Consider the following 18,668-nt stretch of genomic DNA (forward strand, 5'->3'; position numbering starts at 1 on the left):
CGCAGCAGCTGCGGTCACGACGCGTCGCCACCATCAGGTACATCAACGCTGACAGCACTCCGATACGGCACGTTCTTTCATCGTCTTCGTGCTTGCAGCCACTTCGCACATAAGCAATTCTGGGTCAACTGGGTTCTGGACCCGCATGCCTCACAATATGTCCTGCATGCCGAACTTGCTCAGGATCGACTTGAGAAAACCGACGCCGCATCGTCACCTTGCCGGACTCCAAGTCGTTCTGGATCCCCATGCCGAGGAAGGCTATTCGCTGAGGACTGCCATTTCGAACCGTTTGCTGAGTGCGCTTGGTCGACTCCATCAGCTCGTCGTCGTTGCTGGCCAGGATCAGGTCGTCCACGTAGATGACCACGAAGATCATGCTGTGTCCGTCGCGTTTCACGTAGACGCAATGGTCGGACTCGCACTTGGTGAACCCCAGCTTCAGCATGAACTCGTCGATGGTCTTGTTCCACATGCGCGGCGACTGCTTCCAACCCGTACAATGACTGCTTCAGCTTGCACACGTAGTCCGGTGTATTCATCGACGTAGCCGTCCGGTTGCACCATGTAGATCTCTTCGTCCAAACCGCCATTCAGGAACGCCGTCTTCACATCCATCTGATGCAGCTTGAGACCATACTTGGCGGCCAAACTCAGCGGCCCGGATCGACGTGAACTTGGCCACTGGAGCGAAGGTCTCGTCGTAGTCGATGCCGTACTTCTGCGAGAACCCCTTGGCCACCAGACGCGCCTTGAACCGTTCGACCTCTCCAGCCTGGTTCTCCTTCACGCGAAACACCCATCTGTTGCCGATGGCCTTGCGTCCCTTCGGCAGTGGCACCACTTCCCACGTCTTGTTCTTGAGCAGCGAGTCGTACTCCGAGTCGCATGCTTCCTTCCACTTGGCTGCGTCGCTGGATTCCATCGCCGACTTGAACGTAGTCGGCATCTCTCCCACTGAATCCACGACGTACGCAGCCTCAAAATCTTGACTCTCTTGGGCCGCCGCAGACATCTCATCCAGCGTCGAACGTCCATTCTGCGGCGCATATCGCTTGGCCCTCGGCACCTCCACGGCTTCTTCTAGTGACTGCGTCCGCGGGTGTCGCTTGCTGCCGGGTTCGAAGTCTTCATCCCGCGCAGCCTCACTGCCGTCCTCATCCGATTCGGACGGAGTCTCTTCATCCGTGGCATCTTCATCGTCTTCATCTGGAAGACCAATCACCACCTCCTTCGTAGCATATTTGCGTCTCCCACCGTCGAAGACGTCTTCCATGAACTGCGCGTCGCGGCTCACCAACACGCGACCGCTCTCGATCTCTTCAAACCGATACGCTTTCTCGTGCTCCGAGTACCCCAGGAACCGGCAACGCACCGACCGGGCGTCAAACTTGAACCGCTTCGCCTTCGGAACCAGCACGTACGCGTGGCAACCAAACACCTTGAGGTTCGCCAGCAGTGGCTTCTTCCCCGTCCAAACTTGGTGCGGCGACTTGTCGTGGCTAATGGCGCGTGTCGGACACCGATTCCGGAGGAACGTGGCTGTCACCACCGCTTCACCCCAGTAACCCTTCGACAACCCGGCATGCTCCAACATGCAGCGCGCACACTCCACCAACGTCCGGTTCATCCGTTCCGCCACGCCGTTCAGCTGTGGCGTGTACGGCGTGAACTTCTGCACGATACCACGGTCGCTGCAGAACTTGGCCATCTCGCGCGAAGTGTACTCGCCACCGTTGTCGCTCCGGAGCGTTTTCACACGCTTGCCGGTCTGCGTTTCAGCCAACGCAACGAACTCAGCGAACTTGGCGGCCACCTCCGACTTGTTCCATCAAGTACACCACTGAAGTGCGACTTGTCGTCGATGAACGTGACGAAGTAGCGCTTGCCACCAAACGTAGACGTCTGCATGGGGCCGCACACATCGCTGTGAACCACTTCCAGCACTTGCTTCGCACGGTTTGGAGACGACTTCATGTAGCTCACTCGCGTTTGCTTGCCGAGTGAGCATCCGTCGCACAGCTCCCACTGCTTCACCGACGTCATGTCGATGCCAGAGCCGTAGCCCTTCTTGACGATGGCGTCTAGACCGCCGGCCAATGTGACCAAGTCGAAGGTGCCAGAGGTACGACGTGGTGTCCCTTTGCGATCCTTCGAGCTTGCCATTGGCCTCGTCAGGCATCACCGGTGTCATGCTCAGCTTGAACAGCCCTTTGCCTTCGCGAGCGCCGAGCTTCCACTTGAGACCCTTCGTCTCCGTGAAGCACCCGTCGCTCTCGAACGTCACAGGCCCGACGTCCTTGGTGAATCTGCCGACGGAGAACAGGTTGCGCGACAACTTGGGAATGTGCCACATTCGTGAGCACACCTTCTTGACGCCGCGCGGGGTCTGCATCTTTATCACGATGTCGCCTCTCCCGATCGCTTGCACCACACCGTCGTCCGCGAGATGCACGTCCACCGGCGAGATCTTCTTGTAGTTCCTCATGAACTTCTTGGAACTGGTCATGTGCTGCGTTGCACCCGAGTCGACCAGCCACACCTCATTCGACTTGGTGTTGTTGCTCCCACCACCAACCGAGAAGAGGAAGTCGCCAGAGTCGTCCTCACTCTGCGCGACGTTCGCTCGCTGCGGCCTCTGCTGCCTGCGTTCTCGCGGATTCGCACAGGACACTTGGCGATCCAATGTCCTTGCTCCCCACAGTAGTGGCAGGCGCTGGCCTTGTTGGCGGTCGCCTGCCGTCCCTTGCGCTTGCCGTTGTCGCTTGTCATGAACGCTTGGCCTTGACCGTGCGCGGCTCCGTCGACGCCGCCACCTTGCTCCTTGCGCTTCATGTCCTCATGCAGCAGCCGAGCTGTCACGAGTTCCCACGACAGCGAGTCGGCTCTCGACTCCAACGCCGTGATGAGGAACTGGTACGACTCGCTGAGACTCCCAAGAAGCGTGATCACCAAGTCATCCTCGCTGACCGGAGCGCCCACTGCGTCGAGCTGCTCCGCCAGAGTCTTGATCTTGTTGATGTGCTCCAGCACATCATCACCTTCCGCCATCATCGTCGTGAAGAAACGTCGACGAAGGAAGAGCTTATTGGCCAAACTCTTCTTCTCGAAGTGTCCTTCCAGTTTTGACCATGCATCGTACGCATCCTTCGCCGACCGGACCAGCGGCAGCTGCGAATCTTCCATCGCGAGACAGATGATCGCCAGCGCCTTGCGAGACTTCCTCTTGAACGTCGTTTGATCCAGCGTAGTGGCGCAGTGCTCCAGCTTGATCTCTCCACTTGTCACTTCCCACAGGTCTCGTTCCTCGAGCACCATCGCCATCTTGAACTTCCACGTGTGGAAGTTGGTTCCGTCGAACTTGTTGATGCGAGAGGTCGTGGTCGAGGCGGCGTCCATGGCGAAAGCGTAGTCGGAGTCTTCAGCAGGGAAAACGGGGCTTGGGCTCATAACCTAAAGGAAGGTCGTTTGAGCACTAGATGTCAGAATGCAAAGTGATTGATTTAGGTCCTTAGTTCGCGAACTGCGTGCTACCTCTAAGCCTACTGGATATTCCTGCTGGATACACTCTACTGGATTCCTAACTGGATAGAAGGTCCTTCAGCCAATCAGCGAGTGCCACGTAGATGCCCATCCTGTACCCACAATCTTGTACCCACGCGTCCCATCATCAGCGTCCCGTAATCCTCGTCCCACCATCAGCGTCCCGTAATCCTCGTCCCATCATCACACGAATGATGGCGGCACTACTGAGTGAAGGTCACACCGGTACCTTACTGGTACACCGCAGCTGGTCGAGGCGATCCCTTGACAACACACTCAGCAAACGGTTCGAAATGACAGACCTCGGCGAGCTTACGTACTTCCTCGGCATGGAGATCAAGAACGACTTGGAGTCCGGCAAGGTGACGATGCGGCAGACCAAGTTTCTCAAGTCGATCCTGAGCAAGTTCGGCATGCAGGACAGCAAACCCGTGAAGACGCCGCAGGATCCAGGACTTAAGTTGACCAAGAACATGTGCGAGGGTGGCTGCAAGCACGAAGACACGATGAAGAACGTGCCGTATCGGAGTGCTGTCGGCGCGTTGATGTACCTGATGGTGGCGACGCGTCCGGACCTGGCTGCTGCAGTAGGCGTGCTGAGTCAGTTCGCCGCCGACCCGTGTCCCACACACTGGCAAGCCCTCAAGCGTGTCTGGTATCTGCAAGCCACGCCCACGCATGGCACGAGTTCTCGAAGGGTGACGGCTGCGGAGTTGTGTATACTCGGACGCAGACTGGGCTGGTGACATCGAATCGAGAAGAAGTACAAGCGGCTACGCGTTCATGATGAACGGCGGGTGCATCAGCTGGAGGAGCAAGAAGCAGCGGACGGTGGCGCTGTCATCTACAGAGGCGGAGTACATGGCGCTGTCAGAGGCGACGCAGGAGGCGGTGTGGCTCAAGGTGTTTCTGCGCGAGCTCGGCGAAATGGCAAGCGATGAAGCAATCAAGATCTACGAGGACAACCAAGGCTCCATCGCGTTGGCCAAGAACCCGGAGTTCCACAAGCGCACCAAGCACATCGACATTCGCTACCACTTCGTGCGTGAGAAGGTGGAAGACGGTCAGGTGGTGTTGGAGTACTGCTCGACGAAGGACATGCTGGCCGACATCATGACGAAGGCAATCACTTCTGTGCAGTTCGAAGTTCTGCGACACAGCCTGGGGATCCAAGGTGCAGCCGACGTCGAGTCGCGTGGGAGTGTTGTCAAGGGATCGCCTCGACCAGCTGCGGTGTACCAGTAAGGTACCGGTGTGACCTTCACTCAGTGGTGCCATATCATTCGTGTCATGATGGGACGAGGATTACGGGACGCTGATGGGACGGTGATTACGGGACGCTGATGATGGGACGCGTGGGTACAAGATTGTGGGTACAGGATGGGCATCTACGTGGCACTCGCTGATTGGCTGAAGGACCTTCTATCCAGTTAGGAATCCAGTAGGCTTAGAGGTAGCAAGCAGTTCGCGAACTAAGGACCTAAATCAATCACTTTGCATTCTGACATCTAGTGCTCAAACGACCTTCCTTTTTACGCAGCCTCAAAATCTTGACTCTCTTGGGCCGCCGCAGACATCTCATCCAGCGTCGAACGTCCATTCTGCGGCGCATATCGCTTGGCCCTCGGCACCTCCACGGCTTCTTCTAGTGACTGCGTCCGCGGGTGTCGCTTGCTGCCGGGTTCGAAGTCTTCATCCCGCGCAGCCTCATCTTCACTGCCGTCCTCATCCGATTCGGACGGAGTCTCTTCATCCGTGGCATCTTCATCATCTTCATCTGGAAGACCAATCACCACCTCCTTCGTAGCATATTTGCGTCTCCCACCGTCGAAGACGTCTTCCATGAACTGCGCGTCGCGGCTCACCAACACGCGACCGCTCTCGATCTCTTCAAACCGATACGCTTTCTCGTGCTCCGAGTACCCCAGGAACCGGCAACGCACCGACCGGGCGTCAAACTTGGACCGCTTCGCCTTCGGGACCAGCACGTACGCGTGGCAACCAAACACCTTGAGGTTCGCCAGCAGTGGCTTCTTTCCCGTCCAAACTTGGTGCGGCGACTTGTCGTGGCTAGTGGCGCGTGTCGGACACCGGTTCCGGAGGAACGTGGCTGTCACCACCGCTTCACCCCAGTAACCCTTCGACAACCCGGCATGCTCCAACATGCAGCGCGCACACTCCACCAACGTCCGGTTCATACGCTCCGCCACGCCGTTCAGCTGTGGCGTGTACGGCGGCGTGAACTTCTGCACGATACCACGGTCGCTGCAGAACTTGGCCATCTCGCGCGAAGTGTACTCGCCACCGTTGTCGCTCCGGAGCGTTTTCACACGCTTGCCGGTCTGCGTTTCAGCCAACGCAACGAACTCAGCGAACTTGGCGGTCACCTCCGACTTGTTCCGCATCAAGTACACCACACAGAAGTGCGACTTGTCGTCGATGAACGTGACGAAGTAGCGCTTGCCACCAAACGTAGACGTCTGCATGGGGCCGCACACATCGCTGTGAACCACTTCCAGCACTTGCTTCGCACGGTTTGGAGACGACTTCATGTAGCTCACTCGCGTTTGCTTGCCGAGTGAGCATCCGTCGCACAGCTCCCACTGCTTCACCGACGTCATGTCGATGCCAGAGCCGTAGCCCTTCTTGACGATGGCGTCTAGACCATGCCGTGACCAAGTCGGAGGTGCCAGAGGTACGACGTGGTGTCCCCTTTGCGATCCTTCGAGCTTGCCACATTGGCCTCGTCAGGAATCACCGGTGTCATGCTTAGCTTGAACAGCCCTTTGCCTTCGCGAGCGCCGAGCTTCCACTTGAGACCCTTCGTCTCCGTGAAGCACCCGTCGCTCTCGAACGTCACAGGCCCGACGTCCTTGGTGAATCTGCCGACGGAGAACAGGTTGCGCGACAACTTGGGAATGTGCCACATTCGTGAGCACACCCTTCTTGACGCCGCGCGGGGTCTGCATCTTCATCACGATGTCGCCTCTCCCGATCGCTTGCACCACACCGTCGTCCGCGAGATGCACGTCCACCGGCGAGATCTTCTTGTAGTTCCTCACGAACTTCTTGGAACTGGTCATGTGCTGCGTTGCACCCGAGTCGACCAGCCACACCTCATTCGACTTGGTGGTGTTGCTCCCACCACCAACCGAGAAGAGGAAGTCGCCAGAGTCGTCCTCACTCTGCGCGACGTTCGCTCGCTGCGGCCTCTGCCGCTCCGCGTTCTCGCGGATTCGCACAGGACACTTGGCGATCCAATGTCCTTGCTCCCACAGTAGTGGCAGGCGCTGGCCTTGTTGGCGGTCGCCTGCCGTCCCTGCGCTTGCCGTTGTCGCTTGTCATGAACGCTTGGCCTTGACCGTACGCGGCTCCGTCGACGCCGCCACCTTGCTCCTTGCGCTTCATGTCCTCATGCAGCAGCCGAGCTGTCACGAGTTCCCACGACAGCGAGTCGGCTCGACTCCAACGCCGTGATGAGGAACTGGTACGACTCGCTGAGACTCCCAAGAAGCGTGATCACCAAGTCATCCTCGCTGACCGGAGCGCCCACTGCGTCGAGCTGCTCCGCCAGAGTCTTGATCTTGTTGATGTGCTCCAGCACATCATCACCTTCCGCCATCATCGTCGTGAAGAAACGTCGACGAAGGAAGAGCTTGTTGGCCAAACTCTTCTTCTCGAAGTGTCCTTCCAGTTTTGACCATGCATCGTACGCATCCTTGGCCGACCGGACCAGCGGCAGCTGCGAATCTTCCATCGCGAGACAGATGATCGCCAGCGCCTTGCGAGACTTCCTCTTGAACGTCGTTTGGTCCAGCGTAGTGGCGCAGTGCTCCAGCTTGATCTCTCCACTTGTCACTTCCCACAGGTCTCGTTCCTCGAGCACCATCGCCATCTTGAACTTCCACGTGTGGAAGTTGGTTCCGTCGAACTTGTTGATGCGAGAGGTCGTAGTCGAAGCGGCGTCCATGGCGAAAGCGTAGTCGGAGTCTTCAGCAGGGAAAACGGGGCTTGGGCTCATAACCAAAAGTAAAGGTCGTTTGAGCACTTGATGTCAGAATGCAAAGTGATTGATTTAGGTCCTTAGTTCGCGAACTGCTAGCTACCTCTAAGCCTACTGGATATTCCTGCTGGATACACTCTACTGGATTCCTAACTGGATAGAAGGTCCTTCAGCCAATCAGCGAGTGCCACGTAGATGCCCATCCTGTACCCACAATCTTGTACCCACGCGTCCCATCATCAGCGTCCCGTAATCCTCGTCCCATCATCAGCGTCCCGTAATCTTCGTCCCATCATCACACGAATGATGGCGGCACCACTGAGTGAAGGTCACACCGGTACCTTACTGGTACACCGCAGCTGGTCGAGGCGATCCCTTGACAACAGTGTCGCCGTAGATTCACGTTGGTCTTCATCTTCCGAGCGTCCAGGCGCACTTGCTTCTTCAAGTCCAGCACTGCGACGAGGACGCCGAACATTGTCACGATCTTGGTTGTCCGGACGCGATTTGCGCTTCCCCGCCTGCGTGAACACCCTTGTGCCGGAGTCCTCGGAGACTTGCATGTCGTCGAAAACGTCGGTAAGTCGGTTGACTTCTTCACCATCAGCAGCCTTGGAGTCGTCGAAGCTGGACTCATCGAATGTGACATCGCGAGAGATGATCACCTGCCCCGCCTCGATGTCATAAACTCGATACGCCTTGGAACGCTCCTCGTAACGCATGAAAATTCCTTCACGAGCTTTCGGGTCCCACTTGAGTCGCTTCTCCTTCGGCGTCAAAACGTAGGCCTTGCACCCGAAGATCCGCATGTGCTTGACGTTGGGCTTGGACTTGTAGACGATCTCGAACGGAGTTTTGTCGGGCGACTTGGGTGACGGCAGACGATTCTTGATGTAAATCGCCGTCATCGCTGCTTCCGCCCAGAACGTCTTGTCCAACTCAGCGTAGTGCAGCATGCTGCGGCCGATGGTCACGATGGTTCGGTTGGCGCGTTCAGCCGTCGCGTTGGTTTGGTGCGCATACCGAACCGTGGGCTGCACTTCTATGCCGTGGTCTTCGTAGTACGCCAAGAGCGAATTGGTCGCGAACTCCTTGGCTCCGTCATGGCGCACGAACTTCACCCTGGCATCGAATTGCTTCTCCACCTTGGTGATGAATCGGCGCAAGCAGCCTTCACTCGACCTGGCTCGCAGACAGAATCCCGACATGCAGCCGCTGGCTTCGTCCGTGATGAGCAGCAGGTAGCGGCTGCCACCCAGCGACTCTTCTCCATGGGCCCGCAAATGTCGAAGTGGAGGAACTCGAACGGCTTGTACTTGCGCTTGTTCGGGTTGCTTGGGAAGGGCTTTGCACCATTTTCCTTGTTGGCACCCACGACACTGGCTTGACTTCTTCGACGATGTCGGCATTTTCGCACCCGTCACCATGCCACTTGAGACCATCTTCCGAAGAACGTCATTCGGCGCGTGACCCAAACGCGCATGAAGATCCACCGCGTTGACCGACGCCTTGGACACCGAATTCGCAGCGCAGCTTGGGACTCGGAGCCAGTAGAGGCCGTCGATCAGGTCCGCGGAAGCCACGATTTTCTTCGACTTCTTCTGTGCGATGTGCATTTCAGCACCATCAAACACCACCTTGAACAGTCCGCTTCGGTTGATCTGCGGCACCGAAAGCAGGTTCTTGTTCATGCTTGGCACGTAAAGTGCATCTTGAATGCGGATGTCGCGCTCCTTGCCGTTGGGCAAAGTGACCCGCTGCATGACCGTCCCGACTCCCATGATCTTGGCCGTGTTGCCGTTGGCGACCGTGAGTTCACCTTCGTCGCACACCTTGATGTCGACAAACTTGGCCTTGTCGTTGCAGATGTGGTGCGTGGCACCACTGTCGATCGCCCATGAGCCTTGAAACTTGTTGGTCCTGGAGACTCCACACTCCATAGAGACCGCGAACGCGACGCAGTCGTCATCGCTGTCGTCACGCCACTGGACGTTGTTCGCACCGCGACCAGACCGGCCACGTCGTGCACCTCGATTCTCTCCTTCTGCTTGGTCCAGCACTTTCCATGACGTGCCCCGATTTTCCGCAGTACGTGCAGTGGCGACTTTCACGCTCGGCATTGAAGGCCCTCGCAGCGTCTTCAATCTTCACCTGAGCCGTCTTCGCCCTGCCGCTTGATGTGCTCATTCGTGAGCACCTTGATCACATCTTGAGTGCGCAGCTCTGCGTTGCTCATCTCCAAGTTGAGAACGACGTTCTCGAAACTCTTGGGCAGACTCCTGAGCAAGCAGATCGCCACGTCTTCATCCTCCATCTTGGCGCCGATGTTGCTGAGCTTGGCGCTGATGTTGAGGACTTCATTGCAATGATGAAGCACATTGCCGCCTTCTGCCATCTCCATGCTGAAGAGCTGGCGCTTCAGGTAGATGCGTCCAGCCTTCTGCGACCCCTTGTGGAGCAACATCGATGTTGCTCTTGAAGTAGCTTGGTTTCGTCTCGCGGTTCACGACGCTCCACACCGACTTGGTCAGGAACACGCCACGCATGTAGCGGAGTTCTACATGCCGAACTGAAGAAGGTCGTACTGGGATCTTGCACTTGGAGACTTGGTCGTTGACACCGCCGAGGCTTGGGGCGAGGCGAGGAAGGTCACTTGGGGGTTGAATCGAAATTCAGAAGTGATTGGATTGTTGGAGCTTACACCCTAGGCTAGTGCTAAAGACACGCGGCCGTGCGTCCTATCAACTAGTGCGTCTAATCAACCATCATTCTACACTACTCGTCCAATCAACCTACTCGTCTAATCAACGGTGGTCGTATTGGACCGGTTCGGTTAACCGGTTCGGGTACCTCGGAACTGGTACAGTGTACCAAGGTTCAGTACCCTGCAACACGCCCCCTCAATGCGAACACGCGTGAACGCCGAGCGCAGCCGTCAAGTCCTTGTGGCGTGGTCCGGCAAGTCCCTTGGTCATGATGTCGGCCAGCATGGTGGCAGTCTCGCAGTACTCGACGATCACTTCGCCGCGCTTGACTTCGTCGCGGATGTGATGGTACTTGATGTCGATGTGCTTGGCGCGGCCATGGTTGACGGGGTTCTTGGTCATCTTGATGCACGACTGGTTGTCTTCGAAAATCTTCAACTCGGGCGTGACTCCGCCTGCAGCAACCAGGATCTCGCACAGCAGCTTGTGCACCCACTTGCCTTCTTGAATCGCCAAACTCAGTGCGATGTACTCGGCCTCGCTTGTCGAGAGTGACACACTTGATTGCTTCTTGGAACCCCATGAGATCGGTCCACCGGCGACTTGGAACAGGTAGCCCGACGTAGACTTGCGATCACTAAGATCACCAGCCCAGTCGGCATCCGAGTAACCTTGAAAGTCGATGTCCTTGCCCGGCGAAAAGCGGATTCCGTGCGACTTGGTCCCTTGAAGGTAGCGGAAGATGCGCTTGACCGCAATCCAGTGCTCGACTTGCGGGTTCTCCATGAAGCGTGACACGTAGCCGACAGCGAACGCAATGTCCGGGCGAGTCGATGTCATCAAGTGCATGAGTGCACCGACAGCCTCGCGAAATGGCGCGTCCAACTTGGTCATGGCGTCGCTTGAGACCAGCTTCATGCTGATGTCGACCGGACTTGCAGCGGGTTTGCAGTCTTGCATGCCGAAGCGCTCCAGGATGTCGTTGATGTAGCGAGCTTGGCTCAGCGTAACACTGCCATCCGCGTTGTCGACCACCTCGATCCCGAGGATGAAGGAACACTTGCCACTGTCGGTCATCTCGAACCGCGACTTGAGTTGGCGCTTGACTTCCGCGATCAGATCAGCCGAACTTCCGGTCACCAAGACGTCGTCCACGTAAACCAGCAACAGAACGCATTCGCCGTCGACGACCTTGATGTAGAGGCAGGGGCGTAGCTTGAGACGCGAAATCCGATGGAGCGCACATACTCGTCGAAGGTCTCGTTCCATACGCGCGAAGCTTGCTTGAGCCCGTAAATCGCCTTGAGCAGTTCCACGCAGTCGAAACCGTCGTCCAGTTCCACGCCTTCAGGCACGCTGCAGAACACCTTCTCCTTCATCAAGCCGTACAGGAACGCAGTCACCACGTCGAGCTGGTCCATCGGCCATCCGAAGTACTTGGCAACCGCAATGATCATTCGCAGCGTGACGTACTTGACCACGGGCGAAAACGTCTCGGTGTAGTCGATGCCATACTTCTGCACGAAGCCTTTCGCGACGAGTCGAGCCTTGAACTTCTCGATCGATCCGTCCGCGTTGCGCTTGATCTTGAACACCCACTTGGTACCGACTGCGCGCTGGTTGTTGGGTAGTTTGGCGGCGCGGAAAACACCTCGCAGCCGCATTGACTTGAGTTCGGCGCGAATTGCCTTGCGCCACTGGACTTGGTCTGGTCCGTTCACAGCTTCTTGAAACGTCTTCGGCTCCGCGCTGTCACTTGCTTCCACAGCATTCGCACTTGCACGCCAGAACATGGGTGGAGTCGAGCCGTCTTCATCGTCTTCTTCCGATTTTTCTTCTTGCGTCGCCGTAGATTCACGTTGGTCTTCGTCTTCCGAGCGTCCAGGCGCACTTGCTTCTTCGAGTCCAGCACTGCGACGAGGACGCCGAACATTGTCGCGATCTTGGTTGTCCGGACGCGATTTGCGCTTCCCCGCCTGCGTGAACACCCTTGTGCCGGAGTCCTCGGAGACTTGCATGTCGTCGAAAACGTCGGTAAGTCGGTTGACTTCTTCACCATCAGCAGCCTTGGAGTCGTCGAAGCTTGACTCATCGAATGTGACATCGCGAGAGATGACCACCTGCCCCGCCTCGATGTCATAAACTCGATACGCCTTGGAACGCTCCTCGTAACCCATGAAAATTCCTTCACGAGCTTTCGGGTCCCACTTGAGTCGCTTCTCCTTCGGCGTCAAAACGTAGGCCTTGCACCCGAAGATCCGCATGTGCTTGACGTTGGGCTTGGACTTGTAGACGATCTCGAACGGAGTTTTGTCGGGCGACTTGGGTGACGGCAGACGATTCTTGATGTAAATCGCCGTCATCGCTGCTTCCGCCCAGAACGTCTTGTCCAACCCGGCGTAGTGAAGCATGCTGCGGCCGATGGTCACGATGGTTCGGTTGGCGCGTTCAGCCGTCGCGTTGGTTTGGTGCGCATACCGAACCGTGGGCTGCACTTCGATGCCGTGGTCTTCGTAGTACGCCAAGAGCGAATTGGTCGCGAACTCCTTGGCTCCGTCATGGCGCACGAACTTCACCCTGGCATCGAATTGCTTCTCCACCTTGGTGATGAATCGGCGCAAGCAGCCTTCACTCTCCGACCTGGCTCGCAGACAGAATCCCGACATGCAGCCGCTGGCTTCGTCCGTGATGAGCAACAGGTAGCGGCTGCCACCCAGCGACTCTTCCTCCATGGGTCCGCAAATGTCGAAGTGGAGGAACTCGAACGGCTTGTACTTGCGCTTGTTCGGGTTGCTTGGGAAGGGCTTTTGCACCATTTTCCCTTGTTGGCACCCACGACATTGGCTTGACTTCTTCGACGATGTCGGCATTTTCGCACCCGTCACCATGCCACTTGAGACCATCTTCCGAAGAACGTCATTCGGCGCGTGACCCAAACGCGCATGAAGATCCACCGCGTTGACCGACGCCTTGGACACCGAATTCGCAGCGCAGCTTGGGACTCGGAGCCAGTAGAGCCCGTCGATCAGGTCCGCGGAAGCCACGATTTTCTTCGACTTCTTCTGTGCGATGTGCATTTCAGCACCATCAAACACCACCTTGAACAGTCCGCTTCGGTTGATCTGCGGCACCGAAAGCAGGTTCTTGTTCATGCTTGGCACGTAAAGTGCATCTTGAATGCGGATGTCGCGCTCCTTGCCGTTGGGCAAAGTGACCCGCTGCATGACCGTCCCGACTCCCATGATCTTGGCCGTGTTGCCGTTGGCGACCGTGAGTTCACCTTCGTCGCACACCTTGATGTCGACAAACTTGGCCTTGTCGTTGCAGATGTGGTGCGTGGCACCACTGTCGATCGCCCATGAGCCTTGAAACTTGTTGGTCCTGGAGACTCCACACTCCATAGAGACCGCGAACGCGACGCAGTCGTCATCGCTGTCGTCACGCCACTGGACGTTGTTCGCACCGCGACCAGACCGGCCACGTCGTGCACCTCGATTCTCTTCCTTCTGCTTGGTCCAGCACTTTTCCACGACGTGCCCCGATTTTCCGCAGTACGTGCAGTGGCGACTTTCACGCTCGGCATTGAAGGCCCTCGCAGCGTCTTCAATCTTCACCTGAGCCGTCTTCTCGCCCTGCCGCTTGATGTGCTCATTCGTGAGCACCTTGATCACATCTTGAGTGCGCAGCTCTGCGTTGCTCATCTCCAAGTTGAGAACGACGTTCTCGAAACTCTTGGGCAGACTCCTGAGCAAGCAGATCGCCACGTCTTCATCCTCCATCTTGGCGCCGATGTTGCTGAGCTTGGCGCTGATGTTGAGGACTTCATTGCAATGATGAAGCACATTGCCGCCTTCTGCCATCTCCATGCTGAAGAGCTGGCGCTTCAGGTAGATGCGTCCAGCCTTCTGCGACCCCCCGTAGAGCGAACGCAGTCGCGTCCAGGCCACCCACGCTTCCTCGCAGTCGTCGACCACATGATGGTAGTCAGCATCCATGTGGAGCAACATCAGGCCGAACGCGATGTTGCTCGACTTGACGTAGTCGTCCTTGGCCCTCGTGTCCGCGAAGCTTGGTTTCGTCTCGCGGTTCACGACGCTCCACACCGACTTGGTCAGGAACACGCCACGCATGTAGCGGTTCCACGTGGCGTAGTTGTCGCCGTTGAACTTGTCGATGGAGATCTTGGTGTCTTGGACAGAGGACATGGTGCTTGGGCTCATAACCTGAAGAAGGTCGTACTGGGATCTTGCACTTGGAGACTTGGTCGTTGACACCGCCGAGGCTTGGGGCGAGGCGAGGAAGGTCACTTGGGGGTTGAATCGAAATTCAGAAGTGATTGGATTGTTGAAGGTCACAGCTTACTGGTACACCGCAGCTGGTCGAGGCGATCCCTGACAACAGGACTCGAGTGCTAAAGATGTCGGCCACGCGGCCGTACTCCAACACCACCTGCGTCTTCCACCTTCCTATCAACTAGTGCGTGCGCTGGAACTCCGGGTTCTCAACAGCCTTGGTTGTCCTCATTGAGCCAACCGCCTCCTGCGCCTCTCATGTACTCCGCCTCTGTAGATGACAGCGCCACCCTCGTCTAGCCGCTTGTACTCTTCTCGACGATGTGCCCAGTCGTAGTAGCCACACACAACTCCGCAGCCGTCACCCTTCGAGAACTCTTCGGCGGCGAACTGACTCAGGTGCAGCACATCAGGAACGCGCCGACAGCACTCGATACGGCACGTTCTTCATCGTGTCTTCATGCTTGCAGCCACCCTCGCACATGTTCTTGGTCAACTTAAGTCCTGGATCCTGCGGCGTCTTCACGGGTTTGTCCTGCATGCCGAACTTGCTCAGGATCGACTTGAGAAACTTGGTCTGCCGCATCGTCACCTTGCCGGACTCCAAGTCGTTCTTGATCTCCATGCCGAGGAAGTACGTAAGCTCGCCGAGGTCTGTCATTTCGAACCGTTTGCTGAGTGCGCGCTTGGTCGACTCCATCAGCTCGTCGTCGTTGCTGGCCAGGATCAGGTCGTCCACGTAGATGACCACGAAGATCATGCTGTGTCCGTCGCGTTTCACGTAGACGCAATGGTCGGACTCGCACTTGGTGAACCCCAGCTTCAGCATGAACTCGTCGATGGTCTTGTTCCACATGCGCGGCGACTGCTTCAACCCGTACAATGACTGCTTCAGCTTGCACACGTAGTCCGGGTGGTCTTCATCGACGTAGCCGTCCGGTTGCACCATGTAGATCTCTTCGTCCAAGCCGCCATTCAGGAACGCCGTCTTCACATCCATCTGATGCAGCTTGAGACCATACTTGGCGGCCAAACTCAGCACGGCCCGGATCGACGTGAACTTGGCCACTGGAGCGAAGGTCTCGTCGTAGTCGATGCCGTACTTCTGCGAGAACCCCTTGGCCACCAGACGCGCCTTGAACCGTTCGACCTCTCCAGCCTGGTTCTCCTTCACGCGAAACACCCATCTGTTGCCGATGGCCTTGCGTCCCTTCGGCAGTGGCACCACTTCCCACGTCTTGTTCTTGAGCAGCGAGTCGTACTCCGAGTCGCATGCTTCCTTCCACTTGGCTGCGTCGCTGGATTCCATCGCCGACTTGAACGTAGTCGGCATCTCTCCCACTGAATCCACGACGTACGCAGCCTCAAAATCTTGACTCTCTTGGGCCGCCGCAGACATCTCATCCAGCGTCGAACGTCCATTCTGCGGCGCATATCGCTTGGCCCTCGGCACCTCCACGGCTTCTTCTAGTGACTGCGTCCGCGGGTGTCGCTTGCTGCCGGGTTCGAAGTCTTCATCCCGCGCAGCCTCATCCTCACTGCCGTCCTCATCCGATTCGGACGGAGTCTCTTCATCCGTGGCATCTTCATCGTCTTCATCTGGAAGACCAATCACCACCTCCTTCGTAGCATACTTGCGTCTCCCACCGTCGAAGACGTCTTCCATGAACTGCGCGTCGCGGCTCACCAACACGCGACCGCTCTCGATCTCTTCAAACCGATACGCTTTCTCGTGCTCCGAGTACCCCAGGAACCGGCAACGCACCGACCGGGCGTCAAACTTGGACCGCTTCGCCTTCGGGACCAGCACGTACGCGTGGCAACCAAACACCTTGAGGTTCGCCAGCAGTGGCTTCTTTCCCGTCCAAACTTGGTGCGGCGACTTGTCGTGGCTAATGGCGCGTGTCGGACACCGGTTCCGGAGGAACGTGGCTGTCACCACCGCTTCACCCCAGTAACCCTTCGACAACCCGGCATGCTCCAACATGCAGCGCGCACACTCCACCAACGTCCGGTTCATCCGTTCCGCCACGCCGTTCAGCTGTGGCGTGTACGGCGGCGTGAACTTCTGCACGATACCACGGTCGCTGCAGAACTTGGCCATCTCGCGCGAAGTGTACTCGCCACCGTTGTCGCTCCGGAGCGTTTTCACACGCTTGCCGGTCTGCGTTTCAGCCAACGCAACGAACTCAGCGAACTTGGCGGCCACCTCCGACTTGTTCCGCATCAAGTACACCACACAGAAGTGCGACTTGTCGTCGATGAACGTGACGAAGTAGCGCTTGCCACCAAACGTAGACGTCTGCATGGGGCCGCACACATCGCTGTGAACCACTTCCAGCACTTGCTTCGCACGGTTTGGAGACGACTTCATGTAGCTCACTCGCGTTTGCTTGCCGAGTGAGCATCCGTCGCACAGCTCCCACTGCTTCACCGACGTCATGTCGATGCCAGAGCCGTAGCCCTTCTTGACGATGGCGTCTAGACCGCCATGGCCAATGTGACCAAGTCGAAGGTGCCAGAGGTACGACGTGGTGTCCCCTTGCGATCCTTCGAGCTTGCCACATTGGCCTCGTCAGGCATCACCGGTGTCATGCTCAGCTTGAACAGCCCTTTGCCTTCGCGAGCGCCGAGCTTCCACTTGAGACCCTTCGTCTCCGTGAAGCACCCGTCGCTCTCGAACGTCACAGGCCCGACGTCCTTGGTGAATCTGCCGACGGAGAACAGGTTGCGCGACAACTTGGGAATGTGCCACATTCGTGAGCACACCCTTCTTGACGCCGCGCGGGGTCTGCATCTTCATCACGATGTCGCCTCTCCCGATCGCTTGCACCACACCGTCGTCCGCGAGATGCACGTCCACCGGCGAGATCTTCTTGTAGTTCCTCATGAACTTCTTGGAACTGGTCATGTGCTGCGTCGCACCCGAGTCGACCAGCCACACCTCATTCGACTTGGTGGTGTTGCTCCCACCACCAACCGAGAAGAGGAAGTCGCCAGAGTCGTCCTCACTCTGCGCGACGTTCGCTCGCTGCGGCCTCTGCCGCTCCGCGTTCTCGCGGATTCGCACAGGACACTTGGCGATCCAATGTCCTTGCTCCCCACAGTAGTGGCAGGCGCTGGCCTTGTTGGCGGTCGCCTGCCGTCCCTGCGCTTGCCGTTGTCGCTTGTCATGAACGCTTGGCCTTGACCGTGCGCGGCTCCGTCGACGCCGCCACCTTGCTCCTTGCGCTTCATGTCCTCATGCAGCAGCCGAGCCGTCACGAGTTCCCACGACAGCGAGTCGGCTCTCGACTCCAACGCCGTGATGAGGAACTGGTACGACTCGCTGAGACTCCCAAGAAGCGTGATCACCAAGTCATCTCGCTGACCGGAGCGCCCACTGCGTCGAGCTGCTCCGCCAGAGTCTTGATCTTGTTGATGTGCTCCAGCACATCATCACCTTCCGCCATCATCGTCGTGAAGAAACGTCGACGAAGGAAGAGCTTGTTGGCCAAACTCTTCTTCTCGAAGTGTCCTTCCAGTTTGACCATGCATCGTACGCATCCTTCGCCGACCGGACCAGCGGCAGCTGCGAATCTTCCATCGCGAGACAGATGATCGCCAGCGCCTTGCGAGACTTCCTCTTGAACGTCGTTTGGTCCAGCGTAGTGGCGCAGTGCTCCAGCTTGATCTCTCCACTTGTCACTTCCCACAGGTCTCGTTCCTCGAGCACCATCGCCATCTTGAACTTCCACGTGTGGAAGTTGGTTCCGTCGAACTTGTTGATGCGAGAGGTCGTGGTCGAGGCGGCGTCCATGGCGAAAGCGTAGTCGGAGTCTTCAGCAGGGAAAACGGGGCTTGGGCTCATAACCAAAAGGAAGGTCGTTTGAGCACTAGATGTCAGAATGCAAAGTGATTGATTTAGGTCCTTAGTTCGCGAACTGCGCTACCTCTAAGCCTACTGGATATTCCTGCTGGATACACTCTACTGGATTCTAACTGGATAGAAGGTCCTTCAGCCAATCAGCGAGTGCCACGTAGATGCCCATCCTGTACCCACAATCTTGTACCCACGCGTCCCATCATCAGCGTCCCGTAATCCTCGTCCCATCATCACACGAATGATGGCGGCACCACTGAGTG

At 57.5% G+C, this 18,668-nt stretch overlaps 3 protein-coding genes across 3 annotated transcripts; all 3 read right to left on the reverse strand.

The window, feature by feature from the left end:
- Nucleotides 1-10,446: 10,446 nt before the first annotated feature.
- IUM83_11982 (Integrase catalytic core protein) lies at nucleotides 10,447-14,456 on the reverse strand (the record flags this gene model as incomplete). Its single annotated transcript, XM_067936577.1, has 3 exons — nucleotides 10,447-11,466; nucleotides 11,523-11,607; nucleotides 11,725-14,456. 3 exons carry the CDS (start codon nucleotides 14,454-14,456, stop codon nucleotides 10,447-10,449), a joined length of 3,837 nt encoding a protein of 1,278 aa, XP_067795073.1.
- A 496-nt stretch (nucleotides 14,457-14,952) lies between these two features.
- IUM83_11983 (Retrovirus-related Pol polyprotein from transposon TNT 1-94) lies at nucleotides 14,953-16,986 on the reverse strand (the record flags this gene model as incomplete). The annotated part of the gene is made up of 1 exon (XM_067936578.1): nucleotides 14,953-16,986. One exon carries the CDS (start codon nucleotides 16,984-16,986, stop codon nucleotides 14,953-14,955), a length of 2,034 nt encoding a protein of 677 aa, XP_067794956.1.
- Nucleotides 16,987-17,024: 38 nt separating this feature from the next.
- On the reverse strand, nucleotides 17,025-18,342 carry IUM83_11984 (Transposon-encoded protein; the record flags this gene model as incomplete). Its single annotated transcript, XM_067936579.1, has 4 exons — nucleotides 17,025-17,282; nucleotides 17,350-17,696; nucleotides 17,762-17,871; nucleotides 18,086-18,342. The coding sequence occupies 4 exons, from the start codon at nucleotides 18,340-18,342 to the stop codon at nucleotides 17,025-17,027; spliced, it is 972 nt and encodes a 323-aa protein (XP_067794958.1).
- Between the last annotated feature and the right edge of the window lie 326 nt (nucleotides 18,343-18,668).

Source organism: Phytophthora cinnamomi (genome assembly GCF_018691715.1).
Source record: "Phytophthora cinnamomi strain GKB4 chromosome Unknown Contig22, whole genome shotgun sequence".
Lineage (NCBI taxonomy): Eukaryota > Oomycota > Peronosporomycetes > Peronosporales > Peronosporaceae > Phytophthora > Phytophthora cinnamomi.